General features: G+C 40.1%; 2 protein-coding genes across 2 annotated transcripts; both read left to right on the forward strand.

Annotated features, from left to right (window-relative positions):
* Positions 1-331: 331 nt before the first annotated feature.
* On the forward strand, positions 332-4,938 carry LOC308081885 (adenosine receptor A1; the record flags this gene model as incomplete). The annotated part of the gene is made up of 2 exons (XM_080423503.1): positions 332-687; positions 4,269-4,938. The coding sequence occupies 2 exons, from the start codon at positions 332-334 to the stop codon at positions 4,936-4,938; spliced, it is 1,026 nt and encodes a 341-aa protein (XP_080279629.1).
* Positions 4,939-14,396: 9,458 nt separating this feature from the next.
* rplp2 (ribosomal protein, large P2) lies at positions 14,397-19,879 on the forward strand. The gene is made up of 5 exons (XM_080425217.1): positions 14,397-14,508; positions 16,852-16,975; positions 17,084-17,132; positions 17,579-17,698; positions 19,750-19,879. The coding sequence occupies exons 2-5, from the start codon at positions 16,853-16,855 to the stop codon at positions 19,824-19,826; spliced, it is 369 nt and encodes a 122-aa protein (XP_080281343.1). The 5' UTR covers positions 14,397-14,508; position 16,852; the 3' UTR covers positions 19,827-19,879.
* Positions 19,880-20,427: the final 548 nt, after the last annotated feature.

Consider the following 20,427-nt stretch of genomic DNA (forward strand, 5'->3'; position numbering starts at 1 on the left):
GATAAATAGACGGAAAGAGAGAGAGTAAAAAGAGAGAGAGAGAGAGAGAGAGAGAGGGGGGGGGGGGGTGGAAGGAGGAGGAGAGATCCATGAGGTACTGTATGAACTCAGTCCAGCACTAAAACATGCTGCTCATTCTTCTCTCCAGCAGCTCCTCTCTTCATCAGCAGCACGGGTCACTCACTATTTAAATGCATCAAGGAAGGAAACCCACAGCTCTCTGCACAATTCAGGCAAGAACATTCATCATGGAAGAAGGTAGAAAAACAAGCTTTTAAAAAGATATTCACTGCCAGAGTAAAAGAGAAAGGGACATCAGTGAAACATGAGAATGTCTTTGTCTCCTGGTATCGTGCCGTGGCAGCATGTGGACATGATGTACATCTCCATAGAGACCGCCATCGCCCTGGCCTCTGTGTTGGGGAACGTGCTGGTGGTGCTGGTGGTGGGTGTGAACCGGGCTCTTCGGGACACCACTTTCTGCTTCATCGTGTCTTTGGCGGTGGCCGACATCGCCGTGGGAGTTCTGGTTATCCCTCTGGCTATTGTCATTAGCCTGGGATTGCACACTCAGTTCTACACGTGCCTCTTCCTCTCCTGCCTGCTCCTCATCATCACCCAGAGCTCTATCCTGTCCCTGCTGGCCATTGCCATCGACCGATACCTGCGGGTGAAGATTCCAACAAGGTGAGTTGGTCAGGCCTTTATATTCCCATTTCTCTTAACAGGTGTGATTTGGTTTACTCAGAATCAGAAATCACAAAATCCCTGTTCTGGAAACAAATCATGACCAATACACTTACTGCCAGTGTAACAATGATAACAATTAAATATTTATGGCTAACATCTTTTCACTGTGGTGTTTTAAAATGCCTTCTTTTATCACAATGCAAGGGCTCTGAGTAGAGCAAAACCAACTGTTCCTGAATTGTATATCTGACATCTCGCTATATATCTCTGCCAGGTTTAATGTAAATCGATGGATTGGACATCGAAAGCTTTTAAGAAGATTAAAATGTCTCCCAGACTTTGAGACTATAGTTTGTTAGGGGATTGTGGCAGTCCTCCAAAATCCTTCTTTTATATTTAGTAGTGATGTGAAACATACGGAACATGTTCTACTCCAACCTAAAGTAAGGCCTACTGTATGTCTGTGATTAACATGTTCAATTGGAATGGATGAACACCACTTTTTGTTCTTTTTTTAACTTATTTTTAAAATTTTGAGCTGCCAATTATTGTCCCCCTTTAGTCATTATGCCAATTCCTGAATTCCCCCACATTTTTGTGTGTCTTGTAACTGCCACTACTGGCTCACCGGAGTGAACAGGAGCTCCTGGCATGACATTGTGTGTGTGGAGAAACATCCTATTCCTCACCGTTCAATACCCCTATTGACAGGCACCGCCCCACCCTGTAGTAGTACCTGGTGCACTGGTGCAGCGACAAACATTGCCCTCTCTGCCGGTGGTGCACAGACTGGAGTACTCACTTGAGTACTGTACTTCGCGTTGGAGTATTTGTTTTTTTGCAAGCACATGACTTTCTCTCTGCTACATTTCTAGATAGGGACTCTTGGGACCCAAACTTACACAAATATATTATGATTTAACCACCACCAAGCCCTGATATTTCAAACAGTGGAAATAGCAATCTGCAAGCTTACACGCCACGTGATGTGTTGTGAGCCTGTAGATCTGTTATGTTCACTATGATTGATAGGCTATTTTTTTTTTTCTTAAAGCGAGTAGATCTGCTATTTTCTCTATTTTTGAAAATGTATGAAAATATCGGAATTTTTCAGAAATGTTCTCCTTATCAATACAGCAATGCATTGGTATTAAAAAGAAGATGCATAGTTTGTACTTTTGAATACTTTACTTAAGTACTTTGCTCCCTGCCTGGTTTCCCTTCCCATGGCCAGTTGTGCTCATATGGACACCAGATAGAGCACAACACAGCCAGAGGCACCACAGATGGATGAAGTCGAATTATTTTATGTTTGATAATAAGTTCTACATCCAGACTCAGAGCACGGCTATGGGTTCGACCTTTGCACCCAACTATGCAAACCTATTTATGGACTACTGGGAGTCCCAGTTTATTCGGGACAAGACTGCCTCCCCTCTCTTAGACAAGGTGATTTTTTGGAAGAGATACATTGATGACATACTGATGGTATTTGTTGGTTCAGAAGGTGAATTGGTTGAATTCAGGCACTACATCAACAACACACATCCCACCCTGACATTCTCCATAGAGTTCAGCAAAAGACAGATTGACTTCTTAGATTTACGCATATCAGTAGGTGATGATGGGCACCTCAATACCACAATTTACCGCAAGCCAACTGACAGAAACAGTGTGTTACATGCACATATCCACCATCCAAACCACTTTCCAACCACATTGGAAAGTGTTTTATCCTTTTGATAAATATATACAAATATGTTTATGCATTTGCATTTTGTCCATCAATCAATTAATCAATCAATCAATCAAATCAATTAATCAATTGTGCTATTCAAATAAATTTGCTCCACCTAATACTAAAACTGAAATTAGAGTCTCAAATCAGTTGAGTAGGAAGTGATTCACTCTTCAGTGAAACAAAACTACTGATTCATTCTCCTGAACATTGGGACATTGATGAGTCAATGATGTGCAACCCTTCAGAGAAAGCACATCCTACCGTAACAACAACAAAACTGGATATCTCACCAATTAGGCACTGATCTTTTCAGGAAAATTACCAGTGGTGCAGTGGAGGGTATACATATACTGTACATGCCATGTATGTACCCACTTCTTTTCCATTAATTTAATGTTGTGGAAATTATGTACAAATGACATTCTGCATGTATATGATATGAGATGGACCAGTGGGTGAATGGTTAGTGTGTGTGGTTATAACATTTCTAGTTTCATTCTTTCCCCTCTCTACACTCAGCTTCCTGTTTCTCTACATTCTCATACATCTAAAGAAAATAGACCCAGACACACACGCACACAACGGCACTGTTGGCCCGATCAGTGTGAAACTGTACATACTCACTCCCTGGAGGCCAGAGCAGAACCTCTGCCCCAAAATATTCACATTGGCCTGTTATAGCGCCACCAGGAGGCAGATTCTCAAACATCATGCAAACCGGTACACATTATCTGTATAGATCAAGACGGATCTGTCACATTTTTCATATTCCAACCTGATTGACTAAGATTGGCTTCCAAATTTTGCAGGAGTGGCCCGTTTTGAAAAGAATACCTCAAAACATGAACACAGCGTCCGACTGCCGTGAAACTTTGCACGCACATTCCCACAAGGCAGAGGAACAAATGCCACCCTTTTCTGTTATAGAGTCACCAGGAGGCTGATTCTTGCTAAAAGACATTTTTTGCTATTACTCCTAAAATTTTGTCCAAACATCACGCAAATCGGTACACATTATTTAGTCATGTCATTAAATTAAGACGGACCTGTCCGATTTTTCATATTTCATCCTGATTGCCTAAGATTGACTTCTACTACCTGGCCTGGCGGAGACCTGTGCTCCGAGGAGCAAATTTTTCTAGTTTAGTGCTGAACAGCCAGAAAAATACATCCCATTTGAGGCGAATAAATGAAGAAGAAAGGCTGTTAACACTGCACTGTTGCACTGCTGTACTAACCACGAGTATGATGACGACAACAACTATGACAATGATAATGATGATGATGATGATGATGATGATGATGATGATGATGATGATGATGATGATGATGATGATATACTTTCTTGAAATACAGGGCGCAGGGATTTATGAAGCAAACATTAGCCACAGCAGTAGTCAAGTGACTTTGCAGTCACTTCTGGCCCATACAGTACTTACAGTATATGAAACTAGTTGACAATTTGTCATTTTTTGTACATTATCTCCTGTTATGATAGGCTGTTATGATCATTGTTTCTGAGACTTTTTTCACAGGGTGATGTTCCTTTACGAGTTTACGGCATAGGCCAGCTTGACATTCTTTGGTAAAATTAGATTAAAGTGAGTATACCGTGTTCTACACTACTGCAATGACGATGGTTGATGACTACCGCCTGACAGCCTGATAAAAAACACATGTTTAAACTGCTGCAACAGAGTGTCATTCAGTTGCTCTCCACTTGCAGCTGACTTTGTGCTTGTGTATGATTTAGCTACTTTGCTTTCAGTGTTTTCACTTCACTTTAGGCTTATATCATCATGTTTCATTGATCCTCTTTTCTTCTTCCACTATTCAGGTATAGCATCATAGTGACCCAAACCAGGGCATGGGTGGCTGTTTGCCTTTGCTGGATGCTCGCCTTTCTGACAGGGCTGGTTCCTCTGCTTGGATGGCACAACCACGACGACAGGATGGGAAACAGCAGCAAGTCCAGCGACATTGTCTGTAAATTCACCTCTGTCATGAGCATGGACTACATGGTCTACTTCAATTTCTTTGGCTGGGTAGTGCTGCCTTTGACAATAATGATCATCCTGTATGTGGAGATCTTCAGGGTCATCCGGAGGCAACTCAACATGCGGGCAGAGGCTACATGTGACGCAGACCGTTACTATCAGAAGGAGCTGAAGCTGGCCAAGTCACTAGCCTTGGTAGTCTTCCTCTTTGCTCTGTGTTGGCTGCCACTGCACATCATGAACTGCGTCATGTTCTTCTGCCCGGAATGTCACGTGCCAAAGATCGCCGTGTACGTGGGCATCTTCATGTCCCATGTGAACTCTGCTCTCAACCCGCTGGTCTACGCCTTTAGGATAAAACGGTTCCGGGTTACGTTAATTCAGATCGCACGCCGTTGCATGTTATGTAAACCTGCTGAGCCGAGTACCTATCCCATCAGCACACTGGGCCTGACAGAGAAAACAGCTGTCAATGGGAGTCCATGTACACATGGCTGCCAGTTGGTCTGATGGTGGACTGATGAGACTTATTGGACAATCTAATACCATGGATCCACTAATGGACTCAAACAGTCCAAGTTTCCTGTCCATCTTTAAAAAAAAGAAAAGAAAAAGACTTGCAGTTCAGAAACAGAATACCACTAAGGCAACATTATGCTATGTTCCAATTCATATTGAATTATTTGTGGCTTGCACAAGAACATAATTGGTATAACAAACATTTCACGAACAAAGCTTGCTTGGTAAGTGCAGAAGAATAAACTTGCATTACATTCTTACGTAATATGACTATTCAACTCTTTTTGGTCTCTGTGTTTTGTCAATTTATTATTTATATGTGCAATTTAGTATGTCCTTTCGTCATAATTACTATTACATTAGTTTAACCACTTTAACCCCAGCATCCGTATTGTGGGGAAAGCTTTCGCTGAAAATAGCCGATGGACAAGCTCACGACGTGATGATCGGCAACGCACGTTGTGAGCTTGTCGACCTGCTATTTAAGTGGTTTAAGTGGTTAAGAGAAATCACACTTTTAAAATAAAGCAGATTTTGATTGAGAAAGGGAGGGTTTACTGGAGCCTACTGGGAATTTAAAAACTCATATCTTGGAAGCAAATCAAATCACTACATCCAAATAAAAGAAACATCTGGCATCTCCTACATCACAGTGGGTAAGCTTTATCAGAGGTTGTAGGGCACCTCTTCATCAAGCTGAACTGGTTTGGGCTGTATATCGATGGATGTGACAGGGGGTTGAAAAGGCTGCCAAGCCTGTATGTGAATTACACGCTGAGCTTCAACGTATGTTGAAGTGCTTTATATCTATCTACCTAGCTCAGCTTCTGCTAAAGCTTAAAGGCTATATACGTTCATTTTGCTTTCTCCTCAGTTTTACCCCTGTCTCATGTCAGTCCACAATAGTCTCTACTAATTCTACAATTGTGGAATTTTGCATTTCTGTACTTAATATGCCATTTATGGATGCAATTCTAGCATGCATTTTAACAATTTGGCAGTGTAACATACCTTTTTAGGTCCAGATATATTTGATTTGTGTGTGTTATGCACTCTTGTGGTGTACTGACGAACTGACCTGAAAGCTTCATTAGAACACCCTGCCCCCACCGCGCGTGCGTGTGTGTGTGTGTGTGTGTGTGTGTGTGTGTGTGTGTGTGTGTGTGTGTGTGTGTGTGTGTGTGTGTGTGTGTGTGTGTGTCTGTCTGTCTGTCTGTCTGTCTGTCTGTCTGTCTGTCTGTCTGTCTGTCTGTCTGTCTGTCTGTCTGTCTGTCTGTCTGTCTGTCTGTCTGTCTGTCTGTCTGTCTGTCTGTCTGTCTGTCTGTCTGTCTGTCTGTCTGTCTGTCTGTCTGTCGCTCTTTTTTCTCTTTCTTTCCCTCCCCCTGCACACTCAGATAAATTCATGTTTACTGTCCATCTGCCACCACCTTCATCCTCACTGAGGGATTTGAAACTGCTGAGTGTGCCCTAATCCCCAACCATCTTCTTAGTGAGGTGTTTGCGTTGTAATTAACCTGGCAACCGACTTGCTGCCTTTACAAGGTGGTGTCTCGACCAGTGGACCTGTCTTAAGCATTGTGTAGATGAGAGGACTAACTATGAGAGTTACATTTGTAAATGGATACAATTGTTTAAAGGAATTTTGAAGAAAGAAGAGGACACCCGAGGGACAATATCTTTAAGCCCATTGTATCACAGAACGGACACAGCAGCAACACGTGGTAAAGATTAGGCCTAATAATGACACACTTCTCACTGACTCATATGCAAGCATTTTAATATAAACTATTAATTGCAGGAAGCTTATGGAAACTTGACTGAACACAAATTTGTTTTGCAGACACAAACTTTTTTGTAATGGCCAACGAAAACGAAAGCAACCAAGCTATGGCCAGCGAAGACGAAAGCCACCAAGATGTGGAGTTTCCAGACGACGTTGATATGGACGAGGCTTGTGAAAGATTTGGCAAGTTCAGAGAAGCACGGCGTAAACTGCCTTGGAACCAGTGGACCAGAATGGAGAAAGCTAATCATTACCTGGACCGAATGTTCCTTGGGTTTTTGGCAATCTTTTTGCTTGTATTCCTTGGTGATTGTATCTACAAAGTGTGGTGGGTCACAAATGGGAAGGCGATTGCAGCCTTTGTTTCAGATGTCTCGACCATGCTTGTGAAGGCGATTGCAGCCTTTGTTTCAGATGTCTGGACCATGCTGTTTGGATGGCTCTTTACTCAAGAAGGACAGGAAAAAAGAATGGAATTGTAGGCCAAATGCAAGGCACTTTTATGAGCTCAACAATTTGGTTATTTTTTTAGGCATTCATATCTATTATGTTTTACATTGCTTTAGATGTGATGATTTTTATTGATGTCCACTGGAAAGAATATCAATGTATTTGGCACCAATCCATGCTGCATTGGTGATTTTTAAGCTTGACTAACAAAGATAAGTTATTAAATAAACCATGTGATGAACTGGACCAGGCTTGCCTACGAGAGGTCATTATGCAATACTCCATATCTTTAACTATATATCGATGGTTTGCTGCTGCTGATGAGCGATTGGTCTCTCTCTGCTTTGTCAATTTTTAACACATCAGTACAGAATACATTGTACTGTGCAGTTCAATGTTGTCATGGAAGACCACTCAATATGTGGGGAATTTCAAAGCTCTGTTCTATAAATTAAAGATTGATAAAAGCTTGATTTGGGAACAGGACAGCCTTTCCATATGGCCTGCTTGAAAGATGATGGTTTATTTAGCATACTTTGGTAATCTCTTAGTCTAATCAAGTCATGAAATGCATTAAAACCAAAGATAATGATATGGTCCTGTTTAGCACAAAGAAGGAATAGATCCATGCTGTAAGCATGGAAAATGGCTACTTCACCTTATTTTTTATAGATTGTTATTCGCCCTTGCATAGGGGCTGCAAAAAGCTTAGTGAATGTAACTAATATATTTACAGATGAGTTATAAGAGGTGAGAGACACCCTAACAAAGGCAGACCACAAAATACTTCTAAAGTACTGTTTGTAGCCTACATATTAGTGAATAGTTTTCACGTTAAATAGGGGCTGCAGAAACCTCTACAAATGATGCATATGATTTGTAATGAATATTTATCAAATCATCAAAGGACCATACTGGCACAATAATGTGCATGTTCAGACATGCCAAAGAAGATCTGGTCATGGAGTGGACTCTGGGTTAACAACCTCCATTGAAGGCTTTTCTGTGTGACTTGTACTGTATGTCGGGAAAGGAGTGGTGTGTTTAGTGTCGAGCAGCAATTGTAAAATTCATCCTTTTTGTGTCCAATGTAGCAGGTAAAGCCAGGGATGGATTAAGATTTAAGGAGGCCCCTGGCCAATTATCTTTTAGTCCCCCCCTCCCCCCAACTACCCAGTCAGATGGACATGCAAACACAATACTCGAGTTGTAAGGAATGTGTGAGTCAAGAAAGCACCTGTAGCCATTTTATCATACAGGATTTACAGTCTAAAGCCGTAGTATTTACATGATATTAATTTCCATGTAAAAAAAATAACCTTAAAAGTACTTGTCAGCTCTGTTTAGTCAGACATTTGTCCTGCAGATTGGACTTTATACTGTAGGGGGCCCACATATCTGAATGTTAACCTATATTTAATTTAATTTAATTATACATTTGCATTCAATTAAATTGTCAATGGGCCTCATGGAGTATAATGGGCTTTTACATGCATATATGTTGCCATCCTGTAACCACATTGTCACTTATGTACAAGGAATTGTGCAAGTCTGCTCCCACTTAGATTATAAGACGTATTCTGGGTGTCTGTGTCAAGCGTATAATTTTCACAGAACTCAAAAATCATGGGTGAAAATAGAGAATAACTTGGTTCTGTATCTTTTGTCAAAATTACATCGTCTTTGTGACAGTTATAAGTGAGGATTGATTTGAAAAGTCAAAATAGGAGAAAAGATCCATGATTTGTTGCAGCGACAGAAATATCAGCTGGAGTTTATTCCATAATATATAGGTTAACAAATGGCAGTATGCTATGGAGAATGGTCAACTCAACAGTATAGCCTATAGGCCCTCATACGCGTATCAACCTTTTCATAATGTAATTTTAGAACGAAATTTTAGAATGTCAACAATGAAAATTGCCTGTTGATATGGAAACAAAAAAAAATATGTGTATCAGGGCCTTTGCAAAAGTAACATAATGTAGATAGCACTTTGTATGTAGTCTTTATAATATGTATAACAATGACTACAAGTTGTACATTCATGTACATGTATCGCTCGTCATTCCCCTTTTATGTTTATGAAACACAATTAATTATTGATATTGTAAAAATGTATAGGCTATTATGTTTAGATTATCAGCTAGCTAATCATTATTCTAAAGCATGGCTTTTCAACAGGGGGTCCGGGACCCCTAAGGGGTCCTCAGAGTTACTACATTTTTTTTTGTTGTTTGCATTAACCACTTGAACCCTAGCATCCCTATTCTGGGGGAACATTCCCAGAAAAGAACATCTAATTAGCTATTTCCGGTGAAGAGATTGGTGTAAGGGGGAAAAAAGCAGACAGAGCCATGTATTGAGGGTTTAAGTGGTTAAATGTCTGGAAATACACATTAATATGAATCCAACATCCCATCCATTGATACAAAAGATAATGTGTACAAACAATAAACACAGATTTACACAACACTGGTCATATGCTGTCAAACAAGTCTATGAAGCTAAGCTATCTATGAAATATTAACACAATGTTATACAATATCTAGTGAGGGTCCCTGCTTTGTCTCTCTCTTAGCTAAGGGGTCCTTGTAGTAGAGCGGATAGTAGGAACAATCGTTCACTTTGTGATACAAGCGTGAAAATTGGCATGAACATTCCTTTAGGTCAACTCTTTGACTTTTTTAATCGAGCCACTCAAAAATCCAAGATGGCGGCCATTTTTCAAGATGGCCGATACCTTAGTGGGCAGTTAAGTGATATGATGGTTTATTTGGTGATACAAGCATGAAAATTGGCATGAGCAGTCTCTGTGGGTCACTTGACAATAGGCCACCCACAGCTACTTGAAATTTAAAGATGGCGGCCATTTTTCAAGATGGCCAACACTTTAGTGGAGCATTTAAGTTATATAATGGTTCATTTGGTGATACAAGCATGAAAATTGGCATGAGCAGTCTCTGTGGGTCACTTGACAATAAGCCACCCACAGCTACTTGAAATGTCAAGATGGCGGCCATTTTTCAAGATGGCCACCACCTTAGTGGACTAGTTAAGCTTAAGAAATCATTTAGTTGGTGATACAAGCATGAAAATTGCCATGAGCCGTCTCAAAAGGTCATTTGACAAGAAACCGCCCACAGCCACTTGAAATTTCAAGATGTCAATCTTTAAATGATACCTTTTCTCATAGAAATGTATTGGGTTCCTCAAAAAGCTCTGTCAAGAGAGGTTGTTTGACTGTGTTTTGTCTGACTCCTCGCCCACGACCTGTCCAGTTTGGTAAGACCTGTCAGGAGTTGCCTCCCACCGGCATAGCTCTCAGGGTTCACTGAGGTAGGCCTAAACAAGCTCCCTTACCACGACAAGGTAACAGTCACAAGGGAGGATATATATATATATATATATATATATATATATATATATATATATATATATATATATATATATATATATATATATATATATATATATATATATATATATATATATATATATATATATGTATATATATATTGTTTTTTTTAAACTAACAGCCATTACATGTGTCAAATAAATACTAAGGTGGGGAAACAAAAAATAAGATGAATAAATTAGCACAGTTGTGGTGCTGAACGGACAGTGCTCCAAAATTATGAGTAATGGCTAATACTGAATGGCAATAGCCACGGAACCATGACAAACGATACTAAGGAACTAAACTGAAAATGTGCTTCACTGTTAGATATGGCAGTGGAAGGCAGTGGAAGCAATGTTACAAAGTAACAACTGAAAATTACACAGTAATAGACTAGATAAAAAGTAAAACATGATGCGTCGATGTGACGAGGGGAAGCCGAGCCATAGGCCTCCACTTGAAAACACAGAGGACAACAGGGAATAACTCTGGCAAAATAAACATGCAAATAGGTTCTAGCAGGGGCAACTACATAGGCATGTGAAACTGAGTCCATATCTGAAGCAGTTACACCTTCCAGTACATGCCTTGGAGCACCCACATTTGGTCAACTCCCAACAACTCTCCGCAATAGGTGGAAGTGGAGTCCAGAAGACTTTCCACTTCTCGTCCTGTTCCACCCATCCCCAGTCAGATGGGCTCGGCATTTGTGGATGTCGCTTCAATGCCTGTCCCCACACGTATCCAGCCTCATAAGAAGCATGTTTGGCATGCTCTTTGAGTGCTGCTTGAGTTGGTGGGATCAAGTCATATTGTCTTTGCTTTCTGGCAAAGAGATCAAGCCTGGCCTCGTTCACAGTTGTGACATCGCTGGACCGGTCATACATTAGATCTTCTTGGCCTCTTGACATGGATATCTTTGGTATCTTCAGTGTCTTCAGCAGATGTAGATGCTCTCTTTTGGGCCCTTTCCAGCTCTGTGTTGTTGAACCTAAGTTTACAGCTTGAATTATATTTAGCTCTGTTTCTTGTCGATGTGCTTTCTATGCCATCACCTTCATCTAGTCGGGTTGGACTAAGTAAGATAGGCAGAGCATTGATCTTATGAAATAATGGAACATTTCTTGCAATGGTATCATAACCAGTACGATCGTGCTCTCTGTTGAATAAACTCGGCTGAATGAGTTTTTCCTTGGTGACCTGCTGACAAATTAAACATCTGTCCCAGTTAGTTTTCATAACTGTTATGATGGCTTCTGCCATGTCTGCAGCATAGGCAGAGGCCGAGGGTTTATCCTTTTACCACCTTTTACCAAGCACTTTGATGTATGGGATACAACTAAGTTCGTGCCTTAACCCTACACTTAGTTCGATCATTCATCCAATGCCATTTAAATCCTGAGCGATCTGTACACCATCCGGTTAACTAAAACCCCATTAACCTTGGCTCGGCTCTCCCGTGCTGGCACAACCTGTCAATTCAGGTGCGGCTATCTAACTGTTTTGGTAAATTAGACAGCATTTGGGATACCAACTTTCAATTAGCTGACATTGAACCCCACTCTGAGTTTAACAGCAGTGATATATCACCAGTGTGCCCTGGTGCAGATATTCACTCTTATCTAATCTATCTATGATCAACAAATCAACACAACTATATTGTGATGTGTTAAAAGTTGTTCTTTAGCATAATAATAATAATCGTATAATCGTCCTTAATGAAAAAAAAACATACATTTCTATGAGAAAATTTATCTTTTGAGGATCCAGGGGGCGGCCATCTTGAAAATAGAAATGTAAAGTGGCTGGGAGTGTTTTCTTGTCAAGCAACCCTTAGAGACTGCTCATGCCAAATTTAATGCTTGTATCACCAAATAAACCATTATATAACTTAATTGCTCCACTAAAGAGTTGGCCATCTTGAAAAATGGCCGCCATCTTGAAATTTCAAGTAGCTGTGGGTGGCCTATTGTCAAGTGACCCACAGAGACTGCTCATGCCAATGTTCATGCTTGTACCACCAAATAAACCATTATATAACTTAATTGCTCCACTAAAGTGTTGGCCATCTTGAAAAATGGCCGCCATCTTGAAATTTCAAGTAGCTGTGGGTGGCCTATTGTCAAGTGACCCACAGAGACTGCTCATGCCAATGTTCATGCTTGTATCACCAAATAAACCATTATATAACTTAATTGCTCCACTAAAGTGTTGGCCATCTTGAAAAATGGCCGCCATCTTGAAATTTCAAGTAGCTGTGGGTGGCCTATTGTCAAGTGACCCACAGATACTGCTCATGCCAATTTTCATGCTTGTATCACCAAATAAACCATCATATCACTTAACTGCCCACTAAGATGTCGGCCATCTTGAAAAATGGCCGCCATCTTTGATTTTCAAGTGGCTCGATTAAAAAAATCGATAAATGACCTCTAAAGATGATCTGTACCAAGTTTCACGCTTGTATCACCAAGTGAACGATTCTCCCAAAATATTGCTTTTAGCCGCTGCACTATTGGCCTGAAAAACATTGAATGTTTGAACATAACATGTTCTAAACTGAATGGTTATCCATTTGCACAGCTGACCATTATGTCTTACTTCAATAAAAGTATCAATAGGTACCGCAATGTAGAAATACTCTGTTACAAGTAAATGTCCGGAATTCAAAATGTACTTGAGTAAAATAAAAGCACAAAAGTATTGGCATAAAAATATGTATAAAATAAAATGTATTACAATCTTTTTTCTAAAGCGTTGTGAGCTTGTAGATCGGCTATTTTCAAATAGACAAAGTTTAAATAGGGCTGAAGTGGTTAATGTATGTTTTGTAACAATAATTCAAATCTACAAAGTAACTAGTAACTAAAGTTTTAAAATAATTGTAGTGGAGTAAAAAGTACAACATTTGCCTCTGAGATGTAATGGAGTAGAAGTAAAAGTACTGAAAATTGGAAATACTCCAGTAAATTAAAACACATCAAAATTGTACTTGAGTACAGTACTTGAGTAAATGTACTTAGTTACTTTGCACCACTGCTTGTAAGTAATTATTACAGTATTTAGCAGTTAGCTCCATTTTCATAAAAGCTTGGGGGAGATGGCCATTAATAACCACAGGGGGCGCTGTGTCTCACATTTCAAAGATGGAGATGATCACGTGTCTTGGAGTCCCGGAAAAGACGCGCTGTGATTGGCCAGTAGCATGGCCAGTAGTCCAGAGTGTAGAAGAGAGAGTAACGTCACGCTTTGATCTCGCCGCAAAGCGGGCCTCTATGGGCTATAGTTCCAAACATTGGAACTATCTCATTGACGTAGCACTTCCGCATTCCAGCATTCCATTCTTACAATGGGAGTCGACGCTACTGTCATTACTCTCTTTCTAAATTACTCTGCAGTAGTCACTTTGATTGACACTACCAGTATTGCCATGTCCGCTTATTATAAGCGACTTTGGGATTATTTTTCTGCTTGTAAATATTGGTTAGCTGCGGGTTGCGTTTTTTTGGGCTTGTTTCTAAAGTTTGGTTGCTTATTTTGGACTTGTTTCCCAATGTTGTCAAAACAAGTGGTTCAATTTCATGTCAAGGAAACCCCAAATTAATATGTATTTGTCTGAAAACATGTTATGCCAGGGGCCCCGACAGCCTACACAAGATTTGTGTTGTTAAAATGGTGTGTAAAATGTATGAAAATAGCAGGTCTACAAGCTCACAGCGACCACGCGTCGCATCGCGGCCTGTTTAAAGGGCGAACAGCTCGCTTCTTTTGGGATTTTTATAGAATGGTTACTTGTTTCTGTCGCAAAACCTGGCAACACTGGTGACGTCGACGGACTGAACACTACCATATATGGTGCTACCACCCTACAACCTCCTTCCGGATTTTCCACAGCGTGACCTACGTTTCGTGTCTGTACAGACTTAAAGTAAGTCCATGATTATCGTGTTTAAAACTTTATTTTACCGTTTGAGTCGAACTTGAAAGTTATGTTCGTATTTATTTGTGGTCATAATGTCCACACAGTGAAAACACGGCATATTATGATAATGAAGAATTTCCGACAGAGGGTGGATCATAGGGGTGGATACGAGCGTCATGAGCTCCAGAGTTGCCATGTCCGCTTATTATAGGCGTCTTTGGGCTTGATTTTCTGTCAAGTCACTTGAATATTGGTAGTTGAGGGTTGCGGCTTTTTGGGCTTGTTTCTGAAATGTAGTTGCTTATTTGGGCTTGTTTCCTGATATTTAAACCAGTGGTTGGTTCTCAATCTCAAACATTTTCATTTCAAGGACCCCCAGATGTGTTTGCAGAACCCCCCACCCATCTGAAAATATTTAGTGCCAGCCAGGGAGCCCCCATACAAGATTTTCCAAAAATGTTCCAAAATTAGCGTATTTTTTTTGAAGATAGTTTTTTTAAAGTTTATTTTTTTGAAAATAGATCTACAGCTTGGTAGGTCGGCTATTTTCAAATACCGTAGCCGGCTAGTCGCTTCTTTTGGGCTTGTTTTCATAGACCTGGTTGCTTATGTTTCTCTCTCAGAATCTGGCAACACTGATGAGCTCCTCCTGCCTACTGACTGTCATGTAGCCTGTGTTGTTGTGTACACGCTGAACGCCAGAGTAATGCATAACGAAACACCATTACATTGTCTATATTGCAACCATCAGTAATATTACACAAAACGTATCATATTAAAAATCCCTCACTTGGATAGGTCTAGTCAATATTTAATTACTAAACTCGTTGGGAAAGTGAACTGTACGCACGCAGGCCTATATCTGCTGCATTGACTACTACAGCAGGGCCTTGTTTTCTATGTTATAACATGTTAAAACTGCAATCCGAAACGTTAGTAGAAGTAAAAGTACTGAAAACTGGAAATACTCCAGTAAAGTAAAATATATGGCAAAACTGTACTTAAGTACATACGATACAACTTGCACAACCACGTGATGTGTGTTCACCCTACTCTTACGTTGAGAAAAGTAGACCCTGGCCTACTGTCGGGTAGGACACCCGACACACTGTTTAAAAAGTAAATACTGCCTAAACAGGGGTTGACACTAAGGTCTGCCCGTCGGGCAAGTACAGGTCATTTTCTACTTGCCCACAGGTCTTGCCCACTTGCCTGAAAAGTAAATCGTCCTTTATAAAATTAAAATTATAGGTTAAATTTGAATTACCATTCAATTAAACACTTATTTTTTTACTTTCTACTTGCGAATTATGGGGCTGCACGATAAAAGATGTCATACCTCAATATGTATGCCAAATATCTAAATATGAATATGACTATGGGTTGAAGGTAGGGTAAGTGATATTTTTTGGTTAAAACAAAAAGGGTTTTGTTATGGGTTAAAGCTTTATATTCTGATTCTTGCTATAGTGTTTGTTCAGTAACAGGGGTCTCTCTGTCTCTCCAGCTCTTTGATAGACAGAAAATACATTTCCAGTTAGGTGACACCATTTCAGCCAATCAGGAGAGAGTACCCATTTATCAGCTTCATTTTTATAATGTTCCAGTTCCAATTTTACATGCTAATTTCTTTGTGTCATCACTTCCAATTCACTTGTTTAATCTGTATCCTGTCTGAGTTCTCTGTCCTGATTCGATAAAATTGGTATCCTGACTCGAAAAGGCATTTTCTGTTTAATAAAAAGAGCTGGAGAAACAACATGTGCACCTGCTCGTGGGGCAACCAGATAGCAAACTTCACCTGCCCTACCATTTTATTTACCTGCCCCGGGCAGGGGGGCAGGTGTTGGTGTCAATCCCTGCTAAAGCTCATAAGAACATTATCCTCCCATGTTCCCATACCAAGTGGGGATTGCCTCTTCTTGGCTGAGCAGTTGAAATTTGGTCTGGCAAACTGGCAATGCAGGTTTGAATCCCCTTGTAGTACAAAAACTATGGATTCCAGTTTTAATAATTGAAGTATGCATGCTTACCCATTAAGACCTGAGGCCAATTCTACAAATGTCTCCAAAATCTAACAGTTTTCTGAAAAAACTTGATGTTGTATCAAAACCTTTTCATGTCAAGGATCCACATCTCAAAAATATTTTGTTTCAGGAACCCTCAGAAACAAAGATATGAGTAAAACAAATTAGCTTTAAAAGAGATAATAGGTATCTCTTAGATAGGTTGTTGATGTGTCAACTTGTTGTATAGGTCGTTGTTTTATACAACATGCAGTATAACTGTTGGACTGAATGAAATTAGGGGCTCATTACATCCTTTTTTTTGCCCCTTTGATTCACACAGAATGCGTTACGTGGCCGCTTACCTCCTGGCTGTCCTGGGTGGCAATACCAGCCCCTCTGCTAAGGACATAAAGTCCATCCTGGGCAGTGTAGGAATTGAGGCCGAGGATGAACGCTTGAACAAGGTATGGGAAATTGGGAATGATGGAAACATGCTGATAATGCCTCTACAATGCTAGATTTGTCCACTGTTAATGCTGTATGATTTGTTTAAGAGATTTGACTCTTCACAGGTCATCAGTGAATTGAATGGAAAAGACATCAATGAAGTGATGAACTCCGGTAAGCATAATTCTTTTTTTCTTTTTTTGTAAGGCTAAATTTGGTTTCAGAAGGCCCATTACAAATTAAACAGGCATATTTTTTATTTAATTGAGTGTTTAACACCACCCATGAAGATGTTATGGGATTCAAAATGTACACTAACTGGTTCTAAAAAGTCTCCTAATTTGTTAATATACAATTTTGATAAATGCTACCATTAGATCCACACAATTATACAATGCAGCATTTATAAAACCCCATCCACACAATCGCAAGATACAGCATTTAGAATCCCGTAACAAGTCAAACATACACCCTCATATGATACAGCAAACTCGCACACACTTAAAACAAAGCATGAGGAAAAATAAAAAAGGCCTTAAACCTGCTTAGAAAAGATCAAACACAATATTATAAGGGTAAAGGAATCAAGTATTTGAACTTTTTTTTCTTTTCTTCCACAGGCCTCTCCAAGTTAGCCTCCGTACCAGCAGGTGGTGGTGCTGTAGCGGCTCCCGCTGCTGCTGCTGCTGCATCTGCTTCTGTTGCGGGGGCCGGTGGAGCTGGGGCTGCACCTGCTGCTGGTAAGACTTAGTGGACCCTATTTACTGTAAAGCAATTTCTTTGTGCGCAGATAAAATGGGCATGCAAAATGTAAAGAAATGTGACACTATGAACCTGGACCGACGTCTGACATCGGACCATTCTAACTCTGTCACCTGGCGTTTTGTTTTAAAATACAAAACGACTATCCTTTTTTGTCAGGGCTGGTATGGCCGACTTTCAAGGGATAAATCTATTGTTGTGTGCCCACAATTCTTAATTGGCATAACTAGACCATACCCGTCGGGGGATATGAGCACCCACGCGCGTGTCATGGTCTGCTTGTTTCACGGATGGACCGCTTGTTTCACGGATGTGGCAACACCGGCGCTTGTTTCACGCACATGATCTGGCAACCCGGGAGCCAGCAAACACAAAAACGCTAATAAACAGCTGACATTTGGGGAAAGCGAAAAACAGGCTTCAGTGTTCCGTGCACATGGTAATGGTCAATGGTTGTGTGCAAATGCAGATCAATTGCTCCAGCCACTGAGGAGAACCGGGCAGAAGAGATTTTGGGGGCACACACAGACAGACGCACACACAGAGCCGCAGAGCTTTGTAGAATTATAGGATGATACTATAATAATTCCCCAACCTCTCAATATAAGGGGAGCAGTGCACCAGCTTCATCTTGGGGCTGATAAGTAGGGTCCTGTTGCAGAGAGAGAGATGGGGTGAAAAGGTGAACCTGTTGGTGGGCCATACCTTCACAGCAGTCGGCATGAGAGAAAAAGGCATGGGGTTGGTCGGGCGGGTAGAGAAGCAATTACCAATTTATTGTTTCATATTAAAGCTGCACTACGTACCAATCCTCTTCTACCCCGAATTTGAACCCGGTTTCCTGTGCAAGTGCTGACATTTTTACCATTGAGCTAATAAAGCCTGCCTGCTTGCTCAGAGGATAAATCTAATCTTGACCATCTGGTCAAAATTTGTGTCAGATTCTGTCTAGGTGAGACACGACCTTTGACACGATTTAAATGTCTCAATAGAAGAGCAGGGAGACGAAATACAGAAATACAACATTATAGTCATTTAGCAGACGCTTTTTTCCAAAGCGACTTACGATAAGTGCATTCAACATAGGTAGGGAACGAAACTACTAATCTTTTAAGTATACTTTAAGTATTCTTTTGGTATTATAACATTAATTATTATCACCACTACTAATGATGCAGGTGTTTTTATTTTCTTGATAGTCAGTGTGCCATATCAAAGTTTAGTCATGGCACCACATCAAAATGAAAAATTTTGTCCATATACATAACAACCTTATTTGTTTTTCTTCTTCTTTTGAAATATTTTCTTTCACATCAGGACATTGTAATGATTACCCACCTATCTCCCAGACTCCCTCCCCAGTCAGAGTTCAGAGGTTGAATGAATTTAGAATTATGTGCAGGTTGTAATTTGCATACAGATGCGAGGGGACTTAATTTAATTGACTACATTTAAATATATATATTTTATCTTAAACCAAAAATCCTCTCACACCTGTGCCTAAGGTTGTCTGCCCTGGCCTATAGAAATATGCAAATTATGTCAAGCCCCATTTCCATTTAGCTTCTCATAGTTTTGTCAATGTCAAATACAGTAAGTTGACCAAAAATAAAAGCAAAACAATTAGATCTGCCAAATTGTGTGAATAAATGTCTTTTAATTCTGTTCAAAGTATGTGGTATTTGGGAATTTTCTCTCGGACAACGGTACTTCCTGTATAGTAGTAAATATTTGGTCAAATAGTTCCCATGGTTAATCTGTCACTATAGGTGAAACCTACTGTTGGTCTATGACAAAAATACACTTCCTTTGAGCAAAATGGAACATACATGATACAAACTAAAGATTGAGATTTAGGATTATTTGGTGAATCAAAATTGCTAAATGCTAATAGCAATTAATTGGAAAAGGATATATTTAACCAGTCCTAATATTCTGAAATTAATGGAAGGGAATTGTATTGTATTAATATTTTGCAACATGACATTTTTACCACATGGATCACAACTGTTATTTCTTCCCCCTTCAGTGGAAGAGAAAAAGGAAGAGAAGAAAGATGAATCCGAAGAGTCTGATGAAGACATGGGCTTCGGACTCTTTGATTAATCTGTCTTTTCAATTTTGAAAATTGAATAAAAATGTGAAAAAGGTTTACGTAACACACACTCCTGTCATTTTGTAAACTTTCCTGAATTGAATGACCGACAGCTGACTGTAGTTGATTTAATCGTTTCTGTATCCTTAAACGTGTTCATTGTCACACTGTGGCTAAAATAAGCTTGAGTATCTACTCAAACAATGGGTAGAATAGTGCAACAACACACAAAACAAGCAATTGGAAAAGCTCTGAGATGCTACACTTAAGGAGGGGGTCACAATTTTACTGTTGTCCCTACCCCCAACTCATCTGTCAAGTTTGATACCAATTACCGTACATTAAACCGGAGTTATCAATGTGACAGATGGGTGATTACAATACACGTGCTCCGTGGGGTGCGTGCAGCTTGAAGTGGAAGAACGGGTATCGGGAATGGGTAAACAGAGCTGGATTTTTGAAACTAAGTGTAGTGTACAAATGAATCAGCACTATCAAGTAATGCCGGGAATTAACACGATCCCCAATAGGATGTTGAAACTTGTTTGTGTTGCTAACTAAATATAGCTCAAGCATTGCAACCTGTTATTATTGGGCAATCCAGACACTGGC

The sequence above is a fragment of the Gymnoscopelus braueri genome, assembly GCF_963280865.1.
Source record: "Gymnoscopelus braueri genome assembly, chromosome: 3".
Lineage (NCBI taxonomy): Eukaryota > Metazoa > Chordata > Actinopteri > Myctophiformes > Myctophidae > Gymnoscopelus > Gymnoscopelus braueri.